Consider the following 19,977-nt stretch of genomic DNA (forward strand, 5'->3'; position numbering starts at 1 on the left):
AGGCGACGGTGATTTCTTCCAGGCAAAAGATATTCATCAGCTCAATAAAATTGAACAGTATGTTAGTTATTCTTTAGATTCACAATTGTAATGAGCATTTCCGCATGCAAGTTGTACCGTAGTTTAGATATATCATAGTTTTTACATATTAAAGTTCCAACAAAACCCTCAAATTTTTTAGTAGAGTTGAGCAAGATAATTTGAAAAATGTGCCGTGTTAAGTATTAGAAAAGGTTAGTTCGTTGGTAATTATTATTTCTTCTTCATTTACATGTTGTTAGTAAAAATAAACTTTAACTAACAGTCAAAGTAGTCAAAGTATATTGTAACATTCATTCATCATTTTCTGTATAGGCGATATTAACGTAGTATGTTCTTTTTGTAATGCTTTACTACACGTAAGGCGAGTCGGCTTTCGTTTGAAGATAAAAAAAAAAAAATAAATAAAAATAAAAATCATTTATTGATCAATTTGTGGGTTAGGTACAAACATGTAACATTTGGACCCCAAACTAGGACAGCCTGTATTTTGGGGTCCACCTTCCTTAATGACACAATAATAACAAAACTATAGCATAATATTAACTTAAATAATGATTTAGGTAATTTAGCTATTTTTTATACAAAATTATACAAAATAAAATTTAAATTATACATTTTAACTCAAGTTTAGTAGATATACTAATATGTTGTGCGTGCGTGTTTGAATGAGTGTGCGTGTTTGTATGCATGTGTGAGCTTGTGTGTATGTATGAGTGTGCGTGTGTGTGTGTGTGTGTGTGAATGTATGTGTGAATGAGTGTGTAAGCGCGTGAGTGGATGTAGTGGCCATTATAGTGGTTGCATTTGCTAAATTTTTATTTGAACTATGTACTGTTCAGTATCTGAATAATTCTGGGTCAGCAACCACTCTGTAACCTTCTTTTTACATTTTACTAAGGTAAGATTGTGTATAGAAAGGCTTTTATTGACCTTTTTATATAAAAATATACTCATGTATGAAGATTGGCGACGAAGGAAACCAGTACGCGGAATAAGGTTAGAGCATACAAGGTCATTTCTTCTCTTACCAGAAGAGACAGCACAAAGAGGTGTTATTTTATGTTGTCTAAGTGTTATTTGCAATATATATGTCTGCCTTACATTCAGAATTTTAGCTTCCCTATACAGCTGGTCAGTTGGATATCTAAAAGGTTTATGAAGAATGACCTTGAGAATGCCTCTTTGTGCTCTTTCTAGAATTAATAACGACGTTTTGAAAGTGCCACCCCATACCGAAATGCAATATTGGATAATTGAGTGGCAAAGAGCTTTGTAAACCATAAAGATGATATTGTGTTCCAGTAATACCCTAAGTCTTTTAAAAATCCACGATAGTTTTCGAACTCTAGTGGTTATAAGTTCAATATGTTGCTTCCATTTACAAAGGTTATCGATTATAACTCCTAGGTATTTAATGTGTGGAACCATTTTTATAGCAGAACAATTGCATAATATATTCGAACTGAATGTATCACAGGTGTGAACTTTTAATATAAAATCATTAGGTGGTTGAGAAGAATTTGTGGAACTAAACGCAATAAAATTAGTTTTATCCAGATTTAAGGTGAGTAGACTATTTTGCAACCAATTAGAAACAGTTCTGATGCCGTTCTCCGCGTGGAAGCACGCCTCAGCCCAACTCCCTCCATGAAAGATAAGTGAAGTATCATCTGCAAAACTAATAATTGAACCATTGGCAAGATTTAAATTACAGAGAGAGTTTATATATATTAAAAAGAGAGTTGGGCCGAGCACACTTCCCTGCGGTACACCGAATAACATAGGACAGTCGTCACTAAGATGATCATTTATTTTAACACACTGAAATCTATTTTCGAGGTAGTTTTTAAAAATTTTTAACGGAACATCACGAATACCATACCTTTCCATCCTCTCCAAAAGTATCGGTACAGAAACCGTGTCGAATGCTTTTTTTAAGTCTAAAAAGATACCTAGAACCTTTTGTTTTTTATCGACATGATTACCTATTTGATTAACCAAGTGATTAACTGCATCTTCTGTGCACCTGCCCTTTCGAAAACCAAATTGGAAGTTTGAGAGTAGATTATATTTCTCCAAGAAGTTAATTAGTTGTTTATTAAGAATTTTTTCTAATATTTTCGAAAGGACAGGGAGCACAGAGATAGGTCTATAATTATTAGCATCTTTTCTGTCCCCACTCTTATAGACAGAAGATACACCGGAACCTTTCACAAAATCACTACTCTTAGAGGAACATACTGTGCAATTAGCGTTTAGCTACTATTATGTATTCTGTGGTGCAATGTAAACTGTTATTAGACAATATTCGCTCTTATAGTAGTGCGTTTCAAATGATCCTTTGGTGCTCAATAATTATCAGAAGATCCGTTCATGCTTACTTTTAAGATACAAGGTCAAGTTTACCATTTGATAGGATCCCTTTTGCCTGAAGGCCAAGCTAAGTTTGTTTAAATATATTTTGTATTCGACTACAACGAATAGTGGAATACAAGAAATCAATATTTCTCAAATTTAAAACTGAACTCATTTCACAATTTTAGAACAGGTTAATTCGTATGTATGCAGTTTTAAATCGACATTAGAAGCTTTTCCTCAAGATGGTGATATCGGCACTCAGGAACTCCCTGGACGTGTTATAACGCCCAGGCCACAGTATTACAATTTTTCCTACAGTAGGGCGACGAATGTATTTTCGCATAGCAACGGAGGGGAACTCGCGGGGGGTCAAGTGACGCGGGCCACGTACCACAAACATGCTTAGTTTGTGGTATCGAGCGCGAAAGATAGTCATCGTGTTTTTAGTAAAGTTACTATGTAAACTAACGTAATTTAATACTTAGGTACATATTCTATAATGGTGTGCTCAAACTGTTAATCTACATTTAATTTAGATTATTATTTGATACTAAGTAATGTAGAATTTAAACCACATTCATGTTTTCTTCAGATTTTAAGATTTTCTTATCAGAGTGTTCAATTTTAATGTAGTTAAATTTTATAAGAGACAATAATTAAGAAAATTTTAAAATAAAGTGTCACGTATTTTTTTTAAACGACGAATGACGAAAAACGACCTAATCGCGGACGAAGTCGCGGGCAACAGCTAGTGAATATAATAAACTTTCTAAAACTTAGAAAATCATCTAGTCGTATATTTATTGACAACTATTATTTTTAAATAGTTTCTAGCGATATTTGCAAGTTTTTACCCGATTGCGAGAGAAGTAGGGTTAGACAACGTGTATGTATGTGTGTATCAATAGCACTTGTATCGCACATGCTCTACATTTCTACAATCTCATCGACTTGTCGTATTATAATTTATATGTGAGTTATGTCAATAGATTAATCTAGTCCTGTGAGTCATGACACTGTGCAACATCCATAATTATAAAAATGCGCCAGTAATTAGGTATTTCAACACAAACACAACCTGCAGTCGTCAATATTAGTTAATAGATAACAATATTAATAATACAATATTTGATCTTATTTATCACACGGGTCAATGAAATGCGTCTCAGGGACAAGATAAAATGAACTTCCTTTATAATTATTTTTAACCAACTTAAATAAGGTGTGATTATAAATTTATTACTCGTGTAGGTAATCATTTTTGAATTCATAAAAAAATTATTGTAATGTAGGTATTTGATTATTTTGTTGTTTGCATCATATAAGAGATTTAGAATTTTGATCTTTTCTTTGAAGTGGTGGTTCTTTTATTTCCTATGACACAAAATATGCTTGTAAAAATTATTAAAATCTACCTTAACATGCACATATTACGTTTTAGAGCAACTTGTTAAAACAAAAACGATTTACCTGATTTATTCCATTTTTTGGAATAACTCGGATAGGTTAGTTGACCGCCTCCTTGGTAAAAAATGTCTCGGTCTGATAGGACACAGAAGGCTGATCACCTACTTGTCCCAAGAAAATCGATCGGTGAAACGTGTATAATGCATTTGCCCCTTACCCCACTAGGGGACACGGGACCGTCCTTTTAACTTTTATACATGTATATTTATTATATGATGATGTTCTTGCTTTTGCATACAACGTATTAATAAAAAAAAAGTCTGATAAAATTTTTACACCATTTATCATCAATATTTATTAACAATATATGACATTTGCACTTTCGTATCAAATTATTATATTACTGCTACATATTACACGTATTCACTCGTATTATAGTTTCAATATGAATTTAAAATATTCAATAATAGTATATGTAATATTATTATATATGTTAGTTCATGTTTTATGTGAAACTGTGTACTCAGATGATATGGACCATGTGATTAGTTTATTATTAAATACTGAAAGTGTAGAAAGCAGTGAATCTGAGATTGATGAAAAAGGTTTGTAGAAAACAAATTAAAGGGTTTAGTTCTAAATACACTTTAAAACTTTCTAAACTGTGTAAGCCTTTAAGACACGGATATCATCCTTTTGGTAACCAAGTATTAAACGATGAATAAATACAATAAAAGATAAATATAAACCTAATAAAAATAAATAAATCGAATTGTTTTGTATAAGTCGATCCTTATTCTGGGACAATATTAAATAAAAAAAAAATGCTTATGTTCAGAAACATTTTTAGTTACAATCATTTACTGCCAGTTCCCTTGTTTTTTTTTTTTAATTAATATTTTATCTGTAATACTAACTTAGCAACTCTACATAATTTCAGACAATAAAATAATATTTTCGGAAGGTTTATGGAAATGTGGTGATTGTTCAGACTCAAATATAATAAATCCTATTTATTCTGAATCTTATGATGTGGATACAAATTATGGAGATGATATGGAATTTGAGGTAAACATAATTAATAAGTAAGTGTGTATTTATCTCGCTTTCTAAATAGTGAAGATGTGTGAATGTTTGTTACTCTTTCATGCAAAAAAGATGAGCGTATCTGTATGAAATTTACTAAAGAGATAGATTTCATCGGTAATATTTATCTTTTAACCATTTTTCTTGTAAATAAGTGAGATATTTTTTTTTGTACACAAGTCTTGTAGAAGAATTGAGAATGCATAATATTTTCTTTACACCACGTTCTTATGTTGCAAAATGCAAAAACGAAATAAGGTCTCGTGGTTATCGTGTCGGTAGAGTTACTAATAATTATTACTATTTAAAAAACATCATTATTTCTTGCACTCTTTTTATATTACCTTCAACCTTTTAATCTTAATAACTTCACCGTCACCATATTTTTTCGATTATGCACACGATTAATAATCTCACTCCTTACCAATATCTCAAATATCAAAATGTGTTTGTTTGTCTTACTTTCTCGTGTCACAATAGAACGATTTTTTGGTAAGTTTTTTGTGGCTCTGTATGGAATAGTGTTGACTAGAGAGTATACAGAATGAATATACGGGATGGACCCTAGAGGAGAAGTACTTGAAATACTAGAGATATCTTTCAATGCTATTTCTTTTAAAAAAAAGGCTTGTGTTCTTATACAGTATCTCTAGCATTTCAAATACTTTCCCTCCAGGGCCCTGAAAATTTCCACCCTGTATAAGATAATTTTTGCTGAACTAAAATATCTCTTTCGCATAGAAATTTCTTTGACCACGTTGATTAATTTTGTAATTAATTGTACTATGTTTTAGTTTGCCCTATCCATTGAGAACACACGCTGCGTGATGATATCTGCAGACGACGCGTGTCTCGTGCAAGTGAGATCTGGGAACTGTGTCGGAGATAGCGTCACTTTCAGCGTAACGGGAGCCTCGCATTATGACGTCACTGTTTATTAATATAACTAGCTTACCGCCTGCGGCTTCGCCCGCTTTCTCTTAAACAATTTGAGATTTAAACTATCCTATCTCTCAAGTTAGATCGAACTGCACATGGTGTGCGAATTTTATTTTAATCGGTTAAGTGGTTTAGGAGTCCAATGAGGACAAACATTGTGACACGAGATTTATATATTATATATATAAGATTAAGATAAGATTGTAGTAATTAGTGTTTTTTATTTATGACTTATTGCCCTAATAGTGCTAAGTAGTAGTAACTAGCTTTACGCCCGTGACTTCGCCCGCTTAGTGTACACTGTACAGTAAGGCATATAGGATATATTATGTATTAAAAGGAATTAGGATTGGCGAATTTATCCAAGAGTAAAACCAACTAAAATTAAATGAAACACAGATATTAAATTACTACAATTTATTAACAATTACTTATTCTTAATTTTAAATCTTAAAGATATAGATTTCTTGTATTTTATATGTAACATATCCAATATTAAAAACATATCCATCATTTATTATTTATTAGATGTGATAATTGATAAATGATTAGATACCAACATCTTAATATTATGTAGAGAATTAAAAAAAAATACAGTGGATAAATCGTTTGTATTTTTGTCATTTTCTTTCTAATGACAATAAATACAAAATAATGGTTCTTACACTTTATTAACATATTACTTATACCAATAAATTACCTTATTTTCTATTTACCATTCAAGAGATATTTCTTTACACCATACGCAAATATTTTCATATACTCGTTCCAACATATCTTACTAGGGTCACATTGGAATTGTTTCTTATCATGGTCATCGAGAGATTCTATAAGTGAGAGAGTTCTGTTGCATTTTATTGTCCAGGATGTTGTTGTGAAGGGGTATATCAAGTCTATTAAGTGCTTCGCCCGATTGTGTTCTTTAATGTGCCTGAAAAAGACGAATTTATTGTAGAGGTAGTGTACTGTGTAGCGACTACATAATTGTACCTATCGGCAATACCTATATTGTCACGTGTTTTACTTATATGTTAAGAGTTTTAAGACTGGCCAATGCTGCGTGTAACTTAACTATAAAAAAAAATGTGTGCGTGTACTAGAGTACACACGTAAGAAGTGAAACTTAGGGATAAGAAAAAGTTGGCGCGTAACGCAAAAATGTCACGCCTACGGCGTAACGCAAAAATGTCACGCCTACGGCGTAACGCAAAAATGTCACGCCTACGGCGTAACGCAAAAATGTCACGCCTACGGCGTAACGCAAAAATGTCACGCCTACGGCGTAACGCAAAAATGTCACGCCTACAGCGTAACACAAAAATGTTACACTAAATTTTTGTCCAACCCCGATAAAGAAGTTTCATTTCAATAAGGATTATAGAATTGAAGATCACAATATTTTATCAAACTTTGATTCTGATAATGCTAAGATCCATTTTCCGTTTTTACGGATTAAAAGCATTCTATAATTTATAAAGAATGATTTTTATTACAGGCAAGTGATCTGTGATATTTTTTCAATCGGTTATTTTATTTATTAACTAGCTTCCGCCCGCGACTCCGTCCGCGCGGATGTCGGTCTTCGCGTGGATGGTTATTTCTCCATTTTGAGTACCTCTGTCAATAACATCTTATAAATATCTATTGGACCCAATTCCCAAATACGGCTAGGCCTATAATAATACGCAACGTGTGTTCGCGGTTCTACGGAACAACGTCTATGGATAAAACTGAAAAATTAAGATTAATTTTTTTCTACGTATAAAAATAGTATCCTATTTTACGCCCAGGATAATAAGGTATAATTATACCAAGTTTCATCGAAATCGAACCGCTAGTTTTCACGTGATGCCTTCACATACAGACAGACAGACAGACAGACAGACAGACAAAAATTTTTTTAATCACATATTTGGGTTTGGTATCGATCCAGTAACACCCCCTGGTATTTATTTTTTCAATATTTTCAATGTACAGAATTGACCCTTCTACAGATTTATTATATGTATAGACTAGCTTACCGCCCGCGGCTTCGCCCGCTTTGTCTAAAACCTTTTAAATTATATTACTAAAAACTTCCTCTTGAATCACTTAATATGTTGAAATAAAACGCGTCAAAATTGGTTGCGTATTTTTAAAGATTCAAGCGTTCATAGCGACAGAGAAAGTGACTTTGTTTCATACTATGTACAGATTTAAAGCTAACCAAAATATCGCCTTATTTCCACAAATATTAATTAGTTAATGAATGTGACGTTACGTGTTAATTTTGCGGTTTATAATTTATTTGCTCCCTCCATTTTCAACATTTGTGGTTTCGGCCATTCAGTTTCACACGCCGTGAAATTCGCACTTGAATATTTATGCATGTATAGTACATTGTAATTTGTATTATTTAAAATGTTGAATTTATGACTCTCGTAGTAAAAATGTAGTAGTTTGTGTTAGATTACGCGTAATGGATGTATTTGAACACATTTTAGGATATACAGGGTGTAATCGTTAAGTGTGCACAAGCGATTATTCCGTAACTATTGCAGATACTAAAAAACTTTAAACTGATATCGAAAGTACTTAACCTAATGAGTAAAATGGCCATAATAAATTTTTAAAAATAAAAGGAGAAATATCCAAAAATGTTACATTAAACGCTCCCATACATTTTATTTCCCATACATTTTGTATTCATAGCAGATTTTCAAAGTGATGTCCTCATTGTGCAATACAATGAGGAGCTCTATTTACAGATTCTAAATGAAGTTCCCTTCAAATTTGCGAAGTAATTAAAGCAGAAAACCAAAAAAAGAAAGAAAAAGCTAAAATCTTTCATATAAAATGTACTAGGTTGATCCAAATGTAATGATAATTGGGTATTTCCTGTGCACATAAAAAAATAAAATAAATGTTTTTTGCTTGCTCATGTATTCACTAAGTAATCACAAAAAAATCATATCAACAGGCCACGTTTCCAATTATTTACATTAATTTGAATGTGAACCGTGCGTGCCAGAATGTTTCCCGACGAAAAGAAGAAACAACGATGTAGAGGGTAAATTTCTAAATTTTTAATGATATCAGGATAATTTTTTGTCACGTTTTGTGATCATGGACGTTACCCGAGTTCACCATGTTTATGCTGAAACCAAAAAACAATCAATGTTCTGGATGCGAGCTTACAAAGTGACGATGAAGAAATTCAAAGTGAAAATCAGTAGGTTAGATTAAAGCGGTAGTTTTTTGAGACGCTGAAGGAATAATTATGGTGGAATATTTTAAAAAGGTAGCCACTTTATTGGGCTCTTAATAAACAGACCAAATTAAAAGATTGCAATAGGTTAGTAAGGAAAAGAGACATGGCAAACTGCGGACCTGAACGCTGTTTCACCAAGACAACGTACCAGATCACAAAGCGTCAGTTGCGATGGCTGCCATTCAAAAATCGGCATTCGAAATGCTTGAACACCTACCCTATTTTTTAGATCTAGCTCCTATTTACTTTTATCTCTTTCCTCGGCACAAAAACACTTTCTTAGCAATTTAAATTATTTTAAGACGACAGCGAAGTGATGGCCGCGTGGAGGGGTTTTTGTGGATGAAGTCGAAGTTTTTTTTTAAGTTTAGGAAAAAAAAATTTGAAGTATATTTTCTAGTTAGAAGACTATCTAGAGAACTACATAATTATTATAACTCTAATGACCTTGTTTAATATTGATTATCATTACTTTTGGATCAACCCATGTACATGGGATATTCGTATCTCATACTAAATGTATGGGAGGGTTTCAAGTTAATTTTTTAGATATTTCTCGTTTTATTTTTAAAAAATTATTATGGCCATTTTACTCATTAGGTTAAATACTTTCGATATCAGTTTAAAGTTTTTTGATATCTGTAATAGTTACGGAATAATCGCCTGTGCACACTTAACGATTACACCCTGTATACTAGCTGAAACATGGATTATAATTATTACATAAGAAAATTTATTATTTTAAGTATCTTTACAGCTGTAGTGTTGCAGCAAAGCGAAATCGTTTATTTAGTGATTAAATCATATTGAATTGAAACTTCTTTATCGGAGTTGGAAAAAAATTTAAGAAAAAAAGAAACATTTATTTATCAATGACAGCACACACACACACACGTACATCGACATTAAAACATAAAAGTTAAATAAGAAAACACCTCAACAAGAAATAATAACAACAAAAGAGGCAAATACTTAAATTAATAACATAAAAACACGAACAAAAAAAAAATAAAATAAAATGATACCTAACTAACTATGTTTATTAAGGCGTGTCATACGACCCTGACAAAAAGGAGACAGCTCAGCATATGCTGCAACGTTCAGGAACATTGGCAGCGCTGTTTTTCAGTGCCCCCTTTATAATTAAGGCTTCGATTTGGGACGAAAGGAGTGACACAGGACTACATAATATATACATAAATACATAAAAATAAATAAACGAGATAATATTATATTAAACTTATAAGTTATAAATACGATATGACTCGACTAAACGGCTAATGTAAATCCATACTAATATTATATTATATAAATGGAAACGGTATTATCATTCAACGTTGGTAATACAGTTTTATAGTCACGAACAAAGCAAGCGAAACAAAAACCTATAAAAATGGTAGGCGTTTAAAATTTCAATACATTCGCTGAGATAATAATATTGAGCCCGTGAAACATTGCCTATCGTTTTAGGTAGGCGCTTTTATTTTATAAATATTTTATGAGGATCTCTATGAATTTTGAATGTTTATGTACTGTGGCTTATTCCAATATAATAAGTCGTCTTCACTAAAAGTGGTCTGTACTAATTATGAAGTTGCTCTGTTTTTTTTTTAACAAATGTTGATTGGGATAGAACACAATTTTAATATTGAACATTTTGTTTATGGAACTAAGAAAATAAATATTTTAATTTACTGAGTTGAATATCATATAATTATGATATAGTCACATACCAAGGCTTCTTTCCCCTGATGACCAGGCCCGCATCAGCGAAGAAGAGGGGTATTGTTTTAAAAATAAACGTCATAGTTTTAACAACTGCTGGTGACATGCTTAATAATAATTGTTTCTGTTTTCTTTTACCTGAAAATATATAACATAAAAAATCCACAAATAGGTAACTATAATAAAGCTATAATATAAAAAAAATCTGCAAATAAAAAGTATGCATTTTTCTTTTTTGTATTATGGCCTGAACCTTTATAGTTTTTGCACTATGGACAAACATAATATAGCCCAAGAATAATGATAATTTTTTAATGTTTTAACATTATACCTGTACTTAGCGTTAGTAAAAAAAACTTTATTTGTAGTTTAAAGTTAGCCAACATAATATGTTAGGTACTTACTATAATCATGTTTTCTACTCTCATCTAAGAATAAATTAGACGCATGTTTCCAAGTTATGGGGTTGACTGCACTGCTGCAAATATTATAGACCAGCACATCGTTTGTTCTGCAAAAAATGTGACAACAGACTATTTATTTTACTTATAACAAGAATCAAACGTATGTTTCAAACTAGTAGTAGATGCTTCAGTGTAATTAGTGACAACAATACAATAGCAATCAAGTGTAAAGTGATTGTCAAGAATAATTCTTATCTTCTTTTCAAAAAATTAAAATCAACAAATGCCAAAATAAATCAATCGTACCTACATTAGAATTAAATAAAAGAATGACTGAGACTATCATTACTAGATTCAAGAACATATGCCAAAAATTATGAAGTGGTACGAAAAAACCTGGATCAATTAGTGAAATTGTTCCGCTAATTCAAACAACTTGACCAATATCATAAAATACTCACTTATTTCCCTTAGCCGCAGCCAAAATAGTCAAATTAGTAACATAATCCACAGGAATAAGGTCACAAACCACGTCCTCTCTTCCATAGGCAGCATTGGTGAGGCCTCTTGCCACATTACTGAAGAGGGCCGTGGCTGCCACCCAGCTGTCGGTCCAGCCTTTCACGGGTTCGTGGAGAATAGGACTTACTGGAAGTGATTGTTGAATTAATGAAGATGTGCAAATAATGGAATACAGACGTTTTTGCCAGCCCGAACTTCCTCCCTCCTCCCTGCAGTGGGAGCATAAGTGGCTGAAGAATATGATGAAATTTGTGATATTTTAAATGTATCATTACTGTTTTATACTGTTTATTGATAGTCTGAATGTTAATTGACATACAAAAAAAAAATCGTACCTAAGTTTCATATTTTAGTTAAAGAGTATTATATTATCTGTGGTTGAATTACTTTGATCATTACAAGGTAAATAATATATCAGACTATTTCACTCCAATTTTACAGTACTAAATCAGAATGAACTATGCATATACCTAACATACAAAACAATTAAAATAGATTACAAGTACTGGAGTGTGAAACTTACCTACAGAAGGCCTGACTATGATTGAAGGCATGTGTCCTCTGTCTTGATCAAGTAGAACCTCACACAATGCCTTCGATAGCGCATAAGGATTTGGGAACTTTTCTGTAAATACCAACAATTTATTATGAGCATAGAACAATTTCTGATTAACCTATTAATGGCAATTGATGATGATGGCTATTAATTTGTGCATATTGATATAAACTCGATATCAGTTATTAAAAAAAAAAAAAAAACTATTATCCAGCAATTAGGCACGCAACTGATTAGTTATTCGTCTTAAAAAAGGGGTTAAGAGTTAAAATAATGATAATGGCATTGAGTTACTATGTAGGTACTAAACAGCTCAATGAATAGTGATAGTAAAATCATACCTAAGAATTCATTAACCTTCTTCTCATCAGTACCATGTTCTTTAACAAACCTTCGAACCTCCTCCACATCTCTGGGAGGTGGGTACAGTTTCTCCTCAATGACCAAATTATTCGCATTAGAATATGCCGTTGAAATATATACGAATGACTGTAAATAACAATAAAAACATCAGCAAAACAACTATCAAGTATATATTATTATCTTACTTTGCAGAGCATTTCATCTTCATAATCTATACTTAATATTATAAAGCTGAAGAGTTTGTTTGTTTGAACGCGCTAATCTCAGGAACTATGTTCCGATTTGAAAAATTCTTTCGTTGTTAGATAGTCCATTTATCGAGGAATACTATAGGTTATATATCATCACGCTAAGACCGATAGGAGCGGAGCAATTCGGGTGAAACCGCGGGGAACAGCTAGTATTCCATAAACTTTCAAATCAGAGAACAGTTCTTTCTCTACATAGCGTTTTTTTTTGTACCTATGTTATTTCTAAAATATACTTACGTCTAATTTCTTCATATTCTTGCTTAATTCAATCACTTTTCTCGTACCTTCTAAATTGACGTTCATAATCATATCAAAAGTGTCTGCAAATCTGACTGTAGCTGCCGAATGGAATACTACTGATACCTTGAAAATACAACATTTTTGAAAATAGGTACTGTTGTGAGGATGGATGTATGTGTATGTATATGTGTTTGTAACTCTTTCACGCAAATACCATTGCACCGATTACAATGAAATTTAACACACACATAGAGGGTAACGCATAGGATAGGTTTTATCCCATAAATCTATGGAAACTATGAGGGTTTTTCTTTTAATTTAGTAAATTATAATTGAAATGACCTAAAAAGTCTTCAAAAGAATGTGTAAAATAAAGACAACAATGGCGTGTACTTACCTGGTCAATTAATTTTTGTCTATCTGCATCTTTGATTCCCAGTTCAGGTGATGTAATGTCTCCTTCAATAGCAGTCACTTTCCTCAAATCTTCGGGTCTTGTTTCTTTTAATTTTTCGAAAATCTGAAAAAAATTGTAGATTATATTAAAATTTAAAACGGCTAATATTGTTGTTTATGGTACGCAGTGTTATTCTTCCAATGTAGATAAGTTAAATCTCAAGAAACAGCAAAGTCACTTAGATAATAACAGGATCATTGATTGTTGGTTAATATAGACACCAACGCTTTTAAAGAATCTATTAATTATTTTCGTTAAAACTTAGTTTCGATAAATCAAGTAAAAAATGCATATAATGAAGATATTCTTACCGGGACGTCAAATATTTTTTGCAGCCTTTTGCCAGGGTCCTGTCCTTTCTTGGGCCTTATTAAAATATATATTTTATCGATATCCTTGCAATTATATAGCAGCCGCTCTACGAACAACTGTAATTAGATTTTATAAAAATTTCTCAGTCAAAATAAAGAAAAATGGTCCCAAAGTAACAGTTAAATTTAATATCTCTAGTAAGACCGATAAGACCTTCAATTATTTAAATGTATTAATCATACGTTTTATTTTAAAATTATCAGAGCAATAAAGATTAATTAATAATATATTCAGTAGGTAATTCGAAATAATTTGAATTTTGAACACAACAATTTGTTTCCCTTAGGTAGGATTATGTATTAAGATGTGATTTAAAATATCAAGAAAATATGTAGGTAAGTAAAATAATAATCCTTCGTAATCACTTTTTATCATTATAACCTTTAATTAAAATATTTTATGAAATGTTTTATTGACTAAAAGTTTTGGTCTTAACTCTTACTTGGTATATTTTGAATGCCAGAAATTAAGCATTTACTTATTTATTAATCGTGATATTTCCAAAAATTTAATTCAATTTAAAATTCAAATTAAAACTAAATTATGATACTAAAACGTTATGGCGATTCTATAGATAATACTTAGAGATAATATTATAATTATTGTTATAGAAATAAAGAAAGAAAGAACCATTTATTCCACCAGGCACAGCACAATATACTACTACAACAAAACAAACGATTATAAGAAAACTAGAGGTCAGCCCCGGCTTCGCCCGTGGTGCATATTTCGCAATAAAAGGTAGCCTATGTCCCTTCTCGGGTATCAAAATATCTACATACCAAATATCATTCAAATTGGTTCAGTAGTTTAGGCGTGATTGAGTAACAGACAGACAGACAGAGTTACTTTCGCATTTATAATATTAGTATGATAATGTCTCTGTCTCGATACAGGAGGCTGATCACCTGCTTGTCACTAAAAAGAAAATTGATCAGTGAAATAGATTATGAATAACGCATCTGCCTGATACCTCAGAGGACATGGGACTTCACTAAAATGTTTTCATAAAAATTTTGGCAACCCATATTCGCCTCTGTTTAATGGGCCCTCTACACAATGGGCAGCGTAGGGCGAACAGAGGCAATCACGATAGTGTAGAGGGCGAAAATGTCTATGATCGGACGTCGTTGCAGATGTTTATTCATAATCGCCGTTGGCAAACATTGACGATCATTTGTTGGGCCAACGCTGTCCATTGTGAAGAGGGCGCATAGTGATAACGTTCTGACATTGCATTTGATCAGCTTCACCAATCAAGGTCCTTTTAAAATGTTATTTACAATACAGAATTTATACCTTTCCAAGAAAACCAGTAGCGCCTGTGATAAACACGGATTTTCCCGCGTAAAAATCTTCTATCCTTGTGTATTTCTCTTTTGATACAGGAACTGCGCTTCTGTGAATGGAAGACAGGATTGTTTTTACCATCGACATCGAAACTATAATAACAAATATATCATAATAATAGTGTGAAATAAACTTTCTGTTTCTTATCATGGTTTAAATTATAGGGCCGATTGTGGGGCCGATTTAATGTTTCAAAATGTTCTTTATTTACATACTATGTTTACAGTACACAGTACATACAGTTAACTATGTTTTTATTGCTACTATTCTAAAGTAGAGCTCAGATATTTTCATATTTCTTGAGAACTGTTGTTTTAAGTAAATAAGAAAATTATCCTATAAATAAAAAAGTTCTAAGGACAAAGATATTTTCAAACATTAAAATTTATCATCCATACTAATATTATAAATGCGAAAGTAACTCTGTCTGTCTGTCTGTCTGTTACTCAATCACGCCTAAACTACTGAACCAATTTGCATGATATTTGGTACGGAGATATTTTGATACCCGAGAAAGGACATAGGCTACCTTTTATTGCGAAATATGTACCACGGGCGAAGCCGGGGCGGACCACTAGTAATATATTATATAAATATTAATTGTGGACTGATGTACAAACAATTAGGTAAAAAAGTTCACATTATAATATTATTTTTACTTTTACGAAATTCAGTTTGATTAATTTATACTCTTTCTCGATACTCAGCAAAATTTCTTAGTTCCGAATTTATGTGCATTGTTTAAAAGTTTAAATAAATGCTAGACAAAGTATTTTAGTGGTACTTTATGCTTATTTTTTTGGCGCAGCATTTCATGATCTTACCAGAGTCGTTAATTTAATGATGTTGTTTTAAGTTTTTTAACATTGTAGTAAAGCTATTTATAGCCTAGATTTTAGATAGGACAATGAAATAAGTTTTTGTTTATGCAAATAAAGTTTTCATTTTGGAAACAATTAATAATGTTTGCTGTAATATTGTCAATGTTCTTCCAGTCGTTTTTTAATGTTATACATTAAATGAAAGTTCCACATACTAATAAACAGTGTTATTATAAATATTTGCAATGTGTAACTATATAAGAAAGAAAATACGAGTATGTTTGTTTGTTCGTCCTTCTTTCACGCCGCAACAAGGAAGGATTAACGCTATACATATTTGTATAGTTACAGGGCCAGGTAATATATATATTATTATTGTTTATTATGCTTTTTATATCGAAACAACGTGAGCAGACCCGTTCTTGATAAAATAACCATGTCTCTTTGTGCGGTATGGGGCTCACACCTGAACCACTGAGCTAAGGTATGTAGTGGTCGTGGATTATTAAAAACTAGCTGCTCTGCGCGGTTTCACTCCCGTGGCTTCACTCCTGTTGGTCGTAGCGTGATGTTATATACCCTATCGCCTTCCTCGATAAATGAGCTATCTAACGCCGAAAGAATTTTTCAAATCGGACCAGTAGTTCCTGAGATTAGCGCGTTTAAACAAACAAACAAACTTTATAATATAAGTAGGTATAGATTAAAATATCGAAATGTATATCAACACACATTCAGTTTTAAAACTAAATGATAAACGATAGTTAAAAGATAATTTAATTATCATTTATCGTATATCATTTATTATCGCTCTAGGTATGAAGGCTCTATGCTCAAGACATGGATACTCCTTTGTCCACCAAAAAAAAAAAAAAACTCATTGAGTAATTGCCACCAAGTCTTAAATGCAATGAAAAAGATTTGAAATGCAACTGTTCCTAAATTATATTAATATGAAATTAAAAAAAAATATCACTTGTGATAGACTTCAAAGTACATACTTACTTTCAATTATTTCCAACATTGAATTACAACACTTTTATCCATTTAAAAACAAAAAAAATATTAATTGCATTCAATACACACATCGTTCCACACTCAAAAATCGAGCATTCAAAAACATGCATACTCCTTTGCTCACACGAAAAAAAAAAAGAAAAAAAATACCCCGTAGAGAAATTCGCGCCATTTCCCAGGGCTGTCACCGCTTTTCTATTGACACACACAACACACCGTACTACACGAAACATAATTGCATATTACAAAGGACTGTGTCTGACTAACAGGCGGACAGTGCATTTTTTTATTATATAGGTAATTATAACTTGAAGAGCAATAAGAGTGTAGAGACAGTTTTAATTAAATTAATTTTGTTGTTTATGGTTTTTCTGGTACCTAACGCGTTGCATTAATTGTTACAGTTTATAATATTTTGATGTACTGATTATATTTTAAATATAGGTATCGAGATGTTCGTATGTCGATATTTTATTGCATGGTAGGATTTTACCACTATAAAAATAAGAGAATTGCAGTACCTAATAGGTATCTAGCAACAGAGATTTTTTATATGCAAACAATATTAAGAGCATAATATTATTATGACAAAGCAAAGATTGTAGTCTCTGTTCTGTTATTAATCTTTACATCAAATACAACTACAATAAAATATTTTTTTTTAATATAAACGATATTAAAATTTACACCATCCATAAAAAACATCATTTTTTATTGTTATATATTTTATTATTATTATTTGGATCTTCTTATCGTGCGTACTATAAAATTCGAAAATTATAAAATTTATTATTTAATTCTAGAACGAAAGTTCGAATGTTTTTGACGTATTGTGTCGTTGGAAAGCAAATATCTTCTTTAATTATCTACAAGTCTATAATAATATAAATAAAAATGAATCGCAAAATGTGTTGGTAAGCGCATAACTCGAGAACGGCTGAACCGATGTCGTTAATTCTTTTTTACAGTATTCCTTGAAGTACGAGGATGGTTCATGGAGAGAAAACGTAAACATGTACCACCGACGGAGCCGGGGCGGACCGCTAGTTATAAATATATTCAAATGCGCTGTATCATCCGCAATTAATCACTGGTTTAAAATGAACATTAATTAATGAATTAATTGATTTTGAAACAGCTTAATAAAAATAACATATTTTTTTTGCGTTATGTAATATATTTTTTCACCTTAATCTCAATGTGTAAAGTAAATCAATAAAATCTACATTAAAATTAGTCGATATTTTGTGCGCTTGTTAGTTTGTGACAGTAGCAAATGCTGCTTAATTGAAAAAGAGCAACTATGAAGTTTCTTGCCGGTTCTTCTCGATAGATACTGCTTTCCGAATCGGTGGTAAATGTTAAAAATATGGTATGACGATTCGAAAGTGCTCCTAAAAGAAGTCTAATTGAATAAATAAATGTTTGAGTTTGAGTTTGATTTTGAAGATACCTCTAGATACAGAAAACCTTTTTAACTCCTTCTGAGTGACATAGGCTATTTTTTATTTCAAGCCATCTCGGGCAAGCCAATAAATTTTATAACTGTACTTTACAGCTGTTAAATTGTAATAAAAATGCACTATAATAAATGACTTATTCTCACTAATCTTATAATGTTATCATTGTCTTATCTGAACAGATTGGACATTGCCGAATTTTGATATTTTTAGATAGAAATTTGGAGGAGAACAACTAAAGAACAAAATATTGTTATGACATTTTTATGCAGTAAGTAGTTATTTAACTCAAGAAATATATTTTGCCATTACAAAGTCTAAGATATGATAAAATCTAGCGTCTGTAGACATACAAGGTTACTAGTATAAGCTAAGTATAATATTAAGAATTTTCTCCAGTTATCTTCGACATGCTCCTCATTTCTGTGATTTTAATATTTTATTTATATTGTATATGTTATTATGTGTCTGTTTATTATACAGAGAGTTTTACAGCTTTTCACGGATGACTTAAAAATGCTCATAAAATCCCAGAAGCATTTTTGGTAAGCATATTGAGTTAATACTCTTTATGCACACCCCTAACCGGCAACCCGCCTAATTTTTTCACTACTTATTTAAGATATTTCATACATACACCTGTGTATGTCGCCGGTAAAATAATCAATAGACCAACATTTTCTGCATCTGACGCGACGGCGAGGCGACGCTGAACGCTTACCATCAGGCGTCGCGTCTGCTCTGTTGCCTCCTCTCTCATAAAAAAAAAAAAAAAATCTTCTTCTGTGCTAATTGCATGGCGTAAATGGATGCAATCTTCAAAACGCAATTTAAGGTAAACGCAGGTATTAACGACCCCTCTAAGGCAATTTTAATAATTATTGACTACTGTAACTATTCGATATTGATCTTCGAAAAATATCATAACTTTGTATATTATGTATTATTAACACCTATGTATAATTGTATACCATTTTTACTTGCAAATAAACGATTTATTATTTATTATTATTATTTATTATAAATTGACAACTCCTAAAGGTAAACACTAGACAAAAAAGTTTAGTCACTAATAGATTTTTATGAAGACTCATAGCTTAGATTTAAACTGGTCCATCAAACCCACATCAAACCACTTGTGTTAGTGTGATACAATAACATATAAGAAAATTAAAACAAAAAGTTACGCTACTTTGCCGACTTATGGGTCGTTGATACCTGCCATGACTTAAACTGGTGAAGCTAACACAGTCCCATTTTAACTTAAAGTTTTATCGTTTCAAATTACTTTTTATTAAAAAAATGTTGTAAAAAATGAAAAGTCGACACTTGCATTTAGTTTTGTCGATGCATTGAC

At 31.7% G+C, this 19,977-nt stretch overlaps 2 protein-coding genes across 2 annotated transcripts; one reads left to right on the plus strand and one right to left on the minus strand.

The window, feature by feature from the left end:
- The first annotated feature begins 4,206 nt into the window (after positions 1-4,206).
- Positions 4,207-5,926, plus strand: LOC123694056. Its single transcript, XM_045639352.1, has 3 exons — positions 4,207-4,412; positions 4,748-4,875; positions 5,688-5,926. The coding sequence occupies exons 1-3, from the start codon at positions 4,253-4,255 to the stop codon at positions 5,832-5,834; spliced, it is 435 nt and encodes a 144-aa protein (XP_045495308.1). The 5' UTR covers positions 4,207-4,252; the 3' UTR covers positions 5,835-5,926.
- Positions 5,927-6,404: 478 nt separating this feature from the next.
- On the minus strand, positions 6,405-17,421 carry LOC123694055 (putative fatty acyl-CoA reductase CG5065). Its single transcript, XM_045639351.1, has 11 exons — positions 17,311-17,421; positions 15,272-15,371; positions 13,912-14,028; positions 13,541-13,663; positions 13,141-13,266; positions 12,631-12,778; positions 12,257-12,358; positions 11,673-11,859; positions 11,212-11,318; positions 10,816-10,945; positions 6,405-6,763 (listed from the first exon to the last, which is right to left on the minus strand). The coding sequence occupies exons 1-11, from the start codon at positions 17,391-17,393 to the stop codon at positions 6,541-6,543; spliced, it is 1,446 nt and encodes a 481-aa protein (XP_045495307.1). The 5' UTR covers positions 17,394-17,421; the 3' UTR covers positions 6,405-6,540.
- Between the last annotated feature and the right edge of the window lie 2,556 nt (positions 17,422-19,977).

This window comes from Colias croceus, chromosome 8, assembly GCF_905220415.1.
Source record: "Colias croceus chromosome 8, ilColCroc2.1".
Lineage (NCBI taxonomy): Eukaryota > Metazoa > Arthropoda > Insecta > Lepidoptera > Pieridae > Colias > Colias croceus.